This window comes from Dendronephthya gigantea, unplaced genomic scaffold, assembly GCF_004324835.1.
Source record: "Dendronephthya gigantea isolate DGI-Jeju-01 unplaced genomic scaffold, DenGig_1.0 000020F, whole genome shotgun sequence".
NCBI lineage: Eukaryota > Metazoa > Cnidaria > Anthozoa > Malacalcyonacea > Nephtheidae > Dendronephthya > Dendronephthya gigantea.
The window spans coordinates 2,536,042-2,546,243 of record NW_021163030.1 but is presented as its reverse complement, the minus strand read 5'-3'; the positions used below and the strand labels follow the sequence as shown (position 1 = coordinate 2,546,243).

Genomic DNA, 10,202 nt, shown 5'->3' with positions numbered 1-10,202 from the left:
TGTGATTCCTAAGGATTTGTACGACATCTGTTTATCACCTATATTTTTTTTGAGGGGCGGTGTTTCAGAAGTGTGCGGTGCTTCGATATCATCGAATTTTGTAATACTACACACAGCCGTCCTTTACCTTTTTGCATACTAGCTAATTCTAACGTTTACCTGATAGTTGCATGCCATGATAGTTTGCATGAAATATTCAGAATTTTTCAGCAATCAAAAGTGAAATTTAAAACGAGTTGCTAGTATAATATTCTAAGGTTTGTTTGTAAATTGTAAAGTTTTCTTTGTTTTCGTCCTGAAGTACTGCTTGCCGCATGGATATAGCAATAATACAATGCACAGACAAATATTCCGCGATATGTTATCTGTTAAATATTTGAATCAGTTGATCTTTTTTAGTCATTTTACAATAGACGCATGCTGGATTCATGCATGGAATTTGTTAATTCGTCAGTTTCACTTCGTGAGTTTGTGTGCATGGTGTATATATCTACTGTTTAACAAAAATATAAAATAAGAAAGACTTCGATGTTTTGCGCAAAGCCAAGGCTGGATGCCGCATCCTGTTATTAAAAAGTGCAATATACTAATGTTTAAAAGGCGCCAACGATCATTCCTTATTTAAACATTAGTTTACGAAAAGCGATTTGTCTGGAGCAATTCAAATTTACATTAATACATGTTGAGAGAAAGTTTCTCTTTATCAGAATCGTTAAGTATGTCATTAATGTCAGCATGTTATGAACAATGACAGGATGCGAATACAAGAGGGTAAATTTGAAGGACAGATATTGAACACCGCCTATCAAGCGTATTTAATAACAGCACGAAAGCAATCACATAGAAGCTTTCTACGCGTTTTAAACTTTCTACAGTGTCTACAGTTACAGTTTATAAAATCGCAAACTTCTTTTTGCATGTTCTTGTTGTTTTTGAATCACAGAATCTTTCTGGTCATCACAGAGAGCTCCAAGTCAAAGCAGTATGCTAGACTAGAGATTTTAAAAAAAAGGCTTCAAATGAAACCGTATTTTACTAGTTTACATGCAGGAGGCGACAACATGAGCCTGCAAAGAAACGGATATGGGATAGGATGAATATTTTTCATAAATATGATAGATACTTATGAGTTGAGACTCTCACATCTTGGTCTAAAGCCAGTTTTCAGAAATTGGAGGTTTTGATTTTGTGAACGACTGGCTTTTCCATAACAACTGCATGACGACAAGTCGAAAATGTCTATATTTGAAAAGAAAGGTGTGGATATAGGCCTGCAATATCAGCTTCTTCCGTACTCATAGTAGTTTATTCTAAACTATACCTACCTATCTTGATTTCCTAAATATTTTTTTAATGACGGCAATGAATTTATGAACAATTTATCGGATCATAACCTGTGATACCACAAATCCTAGTAAAAATTTAATTCGTGACTGCTGCATGGTATAATTTCTTCCAGCAAAGAGGTGCCTTTTGACTATTTATAAATATAATACTTATAATCTTATAAATCTCTTTGGATCTACGAAACCAATGTCCTCTATCATCCTTTCCCGACCATGTTCGTTATGCCTTGCACTTTCATTGTGTATTTGTAGGAAGAGAGTTCAGAGTTGGCCTATCACGTCCGCCATGCATATGTCGATATGATACATTCACGTCCTACCCATGCATCAAATATCCCAGTGCTACTTTCGTTGAACTATATTAAATACATATAAAAACCAGCAATTTTAATCAATTCATGGCATATAAAACCTAAAACTACTAAAGGCTCTAAACTTCTATACCATAACATATCGTTTGGCGGTGTGCCCGCCAACACAATATTCTTCACTGCAGGTAAACTGTCTGTTAGTCAACTGGTCAGGAATGCGGAGTCTAATCTAACCACACAGGAAACCACATTCCTGATATTAGATGATCAATAAAGTACGCCAAAGCAGAGTATCTATGGTGATGTTAAATGGCAGCAAAACTAATCTGAAAACAGGCTCTTTCTGTCTTTCATGGTTTTCTTGTGTGCCGCTGCCAATTCTTTAATGCCATCTATTATTTTCGTTTTGAATAACAATTTTTGCATACACGCTGGGCTCTATTTATTATTATTATTTTATACTCTCGTTACTATGAATTTATTATAAGCTTATATTAACCTCAAAGAGCTGCATCAAAAATATTAGAATGCAAATCACACGTGGCAAAAGATTAAAACAGCGGGGATTTGAAAAGCGTCTTTTGTTCGGGAAGCAACCTAAACAAAAACATGTGTCATTTTTCTTTGCCCTTTTTCTAGTTTTATCAGCGTTGCCACCATGAATACGACGTGTGTGTTTACAAATATTCCGCACTGAAGACTACACAAGAACTCTTCAAAAGCAACGTTTTTCATATTCTTGAGCTTCGTCTGTGACCATTCATGTTATCACCCTTCACACGACCACTGGCACTGGCACTGGCTAATTTTCTTTGTTATTAAAAATCGACATTCGATCTTGTGCTATTTGCCGTAACAAATTACAAATTCACCACTTACACGGGCGAAATATATATATGAAATTTATCAAAAAAAAATCGGACTACGTCGTATCGCTTAATATTGCATGGGATTAAAACAAAGCCCGCTTGCAATTTGTATACCAAACTAGCCGTCCAGAGTTTAATACATTAACCTCGATAGTTTCAGTGGTATTGATAACGTGCATTTGGGAACCTGCTTTTATTACTCGCACACACTATTCCATTGACAAGTACAAAATAGATGAAAATGAAGACAGATTTCAAACGTGTTACACGACGGAAAACTTTGTATTGTGATGGACTCCTATTAACCATGCCATTACTAGAAGGGTCGCTACTTGGCAACACTCGTCATTGTATAACAGGATTTTGATTGGAGGAGAAAAAAATGTCTGACGTCACAGAGGATTATTTTCTTCAACAAAGAAATCCCAAACAAAAAAATATTTGTGAGTTGGCTTTGGACGATTTAGACGAAATATAAAGTGTCTATTGAGAAGGGAGAAAGATCTGTGTCTTCATTCGCATCGCACAAAGTTCGAGAAAGTTTAATCGCTGTAAACGTCTTGTTCGTTGGGAGGATTTCAGTCAAAAGAGATCACAACAAGAATCCTTCGCGACCGAAGTTGTATTTCAGTATTTGTATTACGAACTTGTACGATTGAAAAGCGTTTGTTAGATTAAACAGTGGCTGCCTAAACGATTAATCATGAAGGACGAAATCCATACTGCGTGTAAATTCATTTTTCATATGCTAAAAAAGGGTTGCAGGTTGACAGAGCAACAGTTACAACAATTTACGAACAAAATGCAAGATGTTCTCTTCGCCCACTTTCGCCATCACTGGCACCTCGAAAACCCTCAACTGGGAAGCGCTTACCGATGTATTCGAATAAATCATATCATGGATCCAATTGTCGTCAAGGCAGCCACAGAATGTGGTGTGAAAATATCCGATTTATCATTGCCGAAAGAATTTACGATGTGGATCGATCCGAACGAAATATCGTATCGTTTTGGTGAAGATGGCTCCATTAACACCGTGTCGATAAAGGATGAAACCAATGAAACAAGCGAAGGCAGTAGCTCGTTTGAAAATATGTTTTTAAATCGTCAAAAGTCGCATCCCTGTGGTATGAAACAAGGCAAAGTGATAAATTCAATAAATACAAATATCGTTCAAGTGCCAGAATGTGTATCATCGTAGCCTCAAATTTCTTAAAGGTGACACGAACATTTCCGGTCAATATAAAAGACCTCTTGTAGTTAGGGAATTGTTCGACTGCATTTGCTGTAAATTTGTTCATATACATATAGTGTAAAATATGTGTAGAGAAGTTGAGATGTAAAGTAGACTTCATTGACGTTGTACAGCTAAAAGCAGTTTTTAAATATTCTTAAATAATGAAACTTGCTTACATAAACATTTTAACATTTTATCACATAGTTTATTTCATATATTTGTACAAAACGACCAAGTCACCTTACTATATACCACAGGTTATATTTCAATTTTTGAATAGACAAAGTCTACACTTACGTATGACTAAATAAAATTACTCTGGGAATCATGTGTATTTTTGTGTAGGCGGTAGTCCTAGGTCGATGCAGTCCTTGGGATGCAGTGTTTATATATTTATAACAAATTTTTGGATTTTTCTCCTGGTGCAAAGCAAAGAAATAATCGCAGAAATAACACTGGAAATACCTGCTCGGCTGCTCCAATTTTGGGCAACTGGGCAAGATCTGGGGAACTGCACCGATAATTTTCTCCAACTTTTCTTGAGCTTGGCATTTGGCACCACTGACCACTGTTACGTGGTCTATCAAGCATCAATAAAAAAAATCCACGATGATTCTTATTTCTTAATTAGTTTTTCATGATGAAGAAAAGTAGGAACCCTTCCACCCAGCAGATAGTGTGGAATGACCATGACCCACACCAAATAAACCTTGATCCCATTAATAGGTTTAATAGGTGCTAAAATTTGAGTAATAAAATTGCAAGTTATCAACTAGCCAATTTATCAACGGCCTTCGAATTAATTTTTAATAGTCCCCAAAAATTTCGTTACTGGAAAAGGAGAAATACTTCATCATCTGCAGTAAGCTATGATAGCTTGCAACTTGTCAAGCAGCTTGTCGGGCATTGCTGTTAGCCATTGCGAGACCGGACGAGACATGTGCGTGAAAAATTGGACCGTTCAGCCAAGCAGAACAGGGCTTTCGACAAAACAACTGGACTGTATAGGGTCACATGGTCTATTTTGAATGCACTGTCAGTGAAAACTGTTGTACTTGGTCTTCTTAAGGCTGGTTTCCATTTAATCGTTACGATCGCTAAAAAAATACTTGCGACCGTGTGCCAATTAAATGGAAATCAATTAGGACAATTAGCTGGCGATCCCAGCGCGCCACGACGATCGTGATCGCTGAGATAGAAAAGTATTTTTGTAATTTTACAAATCGGGGCCGATAAATTCTTAGATTTCCGAAACAGTACTATTCCTTTGGCCTTGCAGCTCTTTTAGCCACACTCTCAATGTAGTCTTTTCAGGTAAACTAGCAGGCCTAGTATTATGGTGGTTTTGGAGCATGTAACAACTCAGGTTTACCTGTAACTAGTTACCTGTTACCTTCTACCTGCAACTTGATGTTTTTACTGCTCTTCTAATCCGCCCCTGGAGCCAGTTGGATTCCAGCTTTTGAATGCGGCACTGGATAGTGGTTATCTAATCGCTCTATATTTGCTCGATGTTTGATGTAACCTGGATTCAACCACAAAACTGTAATCTGTAACCACAAATCCCTATTGATTTTTCATTTATTAAGTTTCAAAGCCTCACATCAAGAGAATATACAGGGTGGAAGTGCCCTGCGACAGAGGTTGGGATGGCCTAAGCTCTGGGACCGACTTTGGTAGTGTTAGTATTTTATAGAAAGCCTAGCTAGTATTATAAGACTGTAAATTTTGATCAGAGTATTTATTTTACATTTCTAATATTTGCTAATTTGGAAGTTATAGTATGTTATCCACAAGTTTCAAATACAAACTGTATTATTCAAGTCCAAAGAGCGGCACAAAATTATTGTCAAATAAAACAACATCTGTCGTCCTAAGGTTTCGGAACCGACTTGGTGCCCGAGGCAGTTCTTTGGACGGTCTAATTTACCAAGAGCTGGGGGTGTCACACTGTCACCCCTGTCTTTGTTTGATCTTGACAGAATGTAACTAAAGTTACAAATAAATAACCCTGTAAAAATACGTAGCTTTTCGTGATGAGTTTCCAATCCGCAAGGAAAAAAATGCAAGCAATTATATTTTAAAATGTATTTATAACATTGCAAAAAGCTATTACATTAAGATACATATCGTATGTCCATGTTACTCAATCAACACAGTTGAACAAAGTTCCATAAGGAGGTCCTCATGGCCATGATTGTGATAAAATCAAGGTGCAACAGTCTTGTACAAAATACTGCATGTTGCTATTATTTACAAACCTCTCAGAGTTCCTCAGAGTTAAAAGATTTCATAAAATGAAAATAATACAGTCATTATGACAATTATGAAATAGAATGTATTCGAGATTAGAAACATGAAGGATGGATCTCAAAGGAAGCCCTGGGATTATACATGGTTGCTGTGACGGTTGTCAATATATTTTGACAATCAGTAATTGTAGTTTTTGGTATCATTTTGTCTCATTAAAGTGCTCCCAAATCAATGCAAAATGCTTTTCATTTGAAAGGTATACCCTGAGGTTGGAAAGGTTAAAAAGGTAAAATACAAGATAAAAAGTAGGAGATCATTCTAAGTAATAACAACATGGCAAATACAACGAAAAGGTTTAGTCACTTTCTTCTTCTTCTTCATCATCGTCTTCCTCTTCTTCTTCATCATCATCATCTTCCTCCTCATCTTCATCTTCTTCTTCGCTCTCGCTTTCTTCCTGAACTTTCGCTTTCGATGTCTTCGCTTTCTTTTGTGGAGATGGGGCAGGGTTCTACAGAAAAGATAAATAGTATATACTGTGCTCTCACAGCCTGTAGAAAATCCCCATCACCACCCTCCTGCACCTAATGAACTTAGTTTGTTTCTCAGGCCTCACATTGTAAAATGTAATTCCTTGTTGAGCATAAAAGGTAGTTTTTGCTTCCAATGTCATTCCACATGCTATTTTAAAATTTGCTGAAAAATTAAATCAAACCCTACATTTTTAACCAAAAACGATTAATAATACCTTGGCTAAATATTCTTTCATATTTTCTTCGAACTTGGCTTTTGCTTTTGCTTGCATATCCATGTATTTCTGTTTATCATTATCCGACATTGCACGCCACTCCTCTCCAGCTGATTTTGAAACATCCGGACCCGTCATTCCTTGTTCTTTTTTAATTCCACGATACTCTTCAAGGAAGTACAGGAATGAGGTCATGGGCCTTTTGGGTTTATTTTGATCTTTGGCAGGTTTTAAAAGTTTCAGCTGTAAAAAGGTAATAACATTGGCAAATTAATAAAATGAAATACTCAATGAAATAATAATTGTTTTCATTTAATTATCCCCAGGATCGTGTATTTTTGTATATGCAGGTCTGTATTGCTTGTATGAAATAGACAACAATTTTATCATTTCCATGCTTCTGGTCTACCTAATGGCCACAGGCCCATTATTAGTATAAATTAAATTAAATTTTCTATCTTAAGTAGTTGAATTAAACGTAACTCTAAAATACACAATTAATAAAATACATTCTTATTTGCCAGTTCTGCCATCAACTATAGTTAACTACAGCTTATATACAACCAACAGCAAGGGTGTGAATTATTTGTGAGCTCTCAGCTTGTAGAAGCAAATACGATGCTCCTTTGAATGTTCACGGTAGTTCAGCAGAACAGCTATTCAAGTGAAAAAACATTTGAATTACAACTGAACTGGGAATGTTCAATGTTGCATAATTTGTAACTAGCCCATGGTCAAGCAGATATTTAATCTACATGACTTGACATGGAAAGGTGCAAATAACCAATCAAATATCAATTTATGGCATTTACAAAAACCTGCATTGTGATATTGTTTTTGGAAAAAGCATGTTAATGATTAGCCAAATGGCTACATTGTAGACATCTTTATTAGGCATCATCAGGTATCATTAAAATTTTAAAGGTGATATCCTGCCCTAAAAAATTGTTGGCATAGGCTTGATTCTTTCCGAGTTATAACTTTCCTGATTTGATTTCAAAATGTATATTTGTGGCATTCTACTATAAAACTGTTTCCAACTTTTAATTTAGTTCCATTTAGATTCAATCTGTGTTCAAGTTGCTTCACCCAGAAGCAGGTAGTTGTTGAGGGCATTCAACATGCCAAATGTTGAGAAAAATTCATTAAAGATAAGATAAAAAGGCAAAAAGAACAAACATGAATTAAACCATAGTAAATGTGTTCCAGTTTGGGATATACATCAAAGTGTGTTCCTATTTATAGAAAAAGCACCACTGAAAACCACTGAAACATATCACGTGATACGCCATCCACTTCCTGTACAACACAACCGTCGAGGACGAAGGATCGGAGAAGAAGGCTTCTTTAGGAGTGTTGGTTTATGAAAATAAAAAGACTAGAAATACTGGCAAAGGAATCATACCTTCTTATCATATTCATTTTTCTCTTTCTGGTATTTATCTACGTAAGGTTGTTTTTCTTCCTCACTCATTTTTCCCCATGCAGCTCCTCCATCCTTCGCGACATCACCGATTTTGGTTGATTTTTCCTCGCCATTTTTCACGTCGCTCTTACGCCGAGCACGAAAGTCATCCATGAAATGAAGATAAGCTGTCTTGGGTCTTTTCGGCTTATTCGGATCTTTTTTTCCTTTCCCACTCTGACCTTTCTTGCTAGTCTTCTGTTTCTTTGGTGATGCAGACTTGACACTGTCCCCGGACCGCTTCTTGCTCACTTTACAAATACAAACGAAACAGGGAGACATTTTTAAAATTAAGGAAGAATTCAAATTCAAGTTGCCGTTTACGACATTTGGGCCGTGATTTTATCACATTTACAAGTTAAGGAAGAGAATTTATATTTTACCTCAGTGTAGTATTATTGTAAGCAGGCTAGAGCTGCCTCTATAGCGTTATATAGACTAGTATATAACATAGCTAACGAGCTGTAAACAGAGGCGCGCCGAAATCAGCCATGCCATGTTTCTTGCTTAAATAGCACTTATACACAAATAAAAATCATTTAAATTAAGGAAAAAAATCATTCTTATAATTAAAATATCGAACAGGCAATTTCAACCAATTCTTAGCGGATAATAATTCGTTCTTATAATCGCATAGTCATATATAGTTCAATATACTATACGTCTATACCATAGTAGAGACTATAGATCGTATATAATCGTCCAACGCTAGTACTATAAAATTGCAACACACAGATTTTGCTGCGTATTCGCGAATTCGCCCGCTCTTACCTTCCATTTTGTTGATTCTTCCACAAAATATAATGTATACTCAATGAAAAAAATATTCTGACGAGAGAAGCTTGAAATCCTTGCTAGCTCACTCGCTTCTACTGTCGTTTATACAAGACAAAGCTTTCGTGTGGCCCCACGAGGATTCTTTCACAGAAGGGACGCTCATATCTCAAGCTTGACCCGCCAACGCGCACTGAGCATGCGCAAGATAAACAAACTGAATAAATGATGTAGCAATTTTTATGTAGCAATTACGGAAAAGTCAATATTTTTACGTGTTCGTGAAATAAAATAAAACCAGAATTCACGCATTTATAGAATAAATACTTCATTTGAAGAATGAGGATTAATTGTCGGTCTAGAAAAAAACTCTCAGGAAAATATACCTGTAGCCTGTGCCCTCGACATTTAGTGTATCAAATTTCCTATCATGCCCTATCCGGTTAAAATTGTAGCAATAGCACATTTGAGGGAATTCAAAGCTTTGCTTTTATATTACGTTAAACTTTCACACCACACGGGCAATAGAGGCCCAAGGACCGGGGGAGGCTAACAAATTCTTGGGTTTCTTGTGACGTCATAATCCCGGTGGGGTTATCTCGAAATCGAGACAAAGTAAATTGGAGTGAGTTGATTGTTCACCGTATGTTTGGCTTTGTGCTTCGTAGCAAATATACGCAATTTCTCATCATTTGCTCACTCCTGTTCAGCATAATGTCGAAACAGTTACGGTTGACCCTTGCTCAAATCACTATGAAAACAATATGTTAAACCCACCAATAGGGCCGATCAAGCGTAGACCAACCAAATTAACCAAGCCCGGGCATACTTAATATTTGTTTATTGGCGAGTTAGCAAATCAAACTGGCGTGCCTGAATATTAGACTACCTAGGACAATAAACAGGCGCATTCATAGTGGGAAATGCAATTCTAAGGAAAGGCACGTTTACAGTAAAAAGCCCACACTGCCCAAAGAGCAGGGGGCTTTCTGTCGCATAAGCGTACACGCCCAAAAACTTTGAGAGGTGGACAAATAATTTCAGCAAGAATGGCCCGACTAAACGCTGACTTCAACAAAAAAACTGTCCGAATTTCGAGCATAAATTGCCTGCTTATCACGAAGTCTGACGCCCATAAAGGTTCCCCCTAGTTCCGCGGCCTTCGTGATAAAACGAAGAGGCAGGGATCTGGCCATCCT

At 36.8% G+C, this 10,202-nt stretch overlaps 1 protein-coding gene across 1 annotated transcript; it reads right to left on the bottom strand.

Moving 5' to 3' along the window:
* Positions 1-6,078: 6,078 nt before the first annotated feature.
* LOC114521608 (high mobility group B protein 3-like) lies at positions 6,079-9,151 on the bottom strand. Its single transcript, XM_028542099.1, has 4 exons — positions 9,001-9,151; positions 8,170-8,480; positions 6,765-7,007; positions 6,079-6,527 (listed from the first exon to the last, which is right to left on the bottom strand). The coding sequence occupies exons 1-4, from the start codon at positions 9,005-9,007 to the stop codon at positions 6,372-6,374; spliced, it is 717 nt and encodes a 238-aa protein (XP_028397900.1). The 5' UTR covers positions 9,008-9,151; the 3' UTR covers positions 6,079-6,371.
* Positions 9,152-10,202: the final 1,051 nt, after the last annotated feature.

Excerpts from the sequence above, each read along its gene's own strand:
- LOC114521608 (XM_028542099.1), bottom strand. Across the intron at positions 7,008-8,169 it reads AAAATGAATATGATAAGAAG|CTGAAACTTTTAAAACCTGC; the intron begins GTATGATTCCTT and ends ACCTTTTTACAG. Across the intron at positions 6,528-6,764 it reads TGAAAGAATATTTAGCCAAG|AACCCTGCCCCATCTCCACA; the intron begins GTATTATTAATC and ends TCTTTTCTGTAG.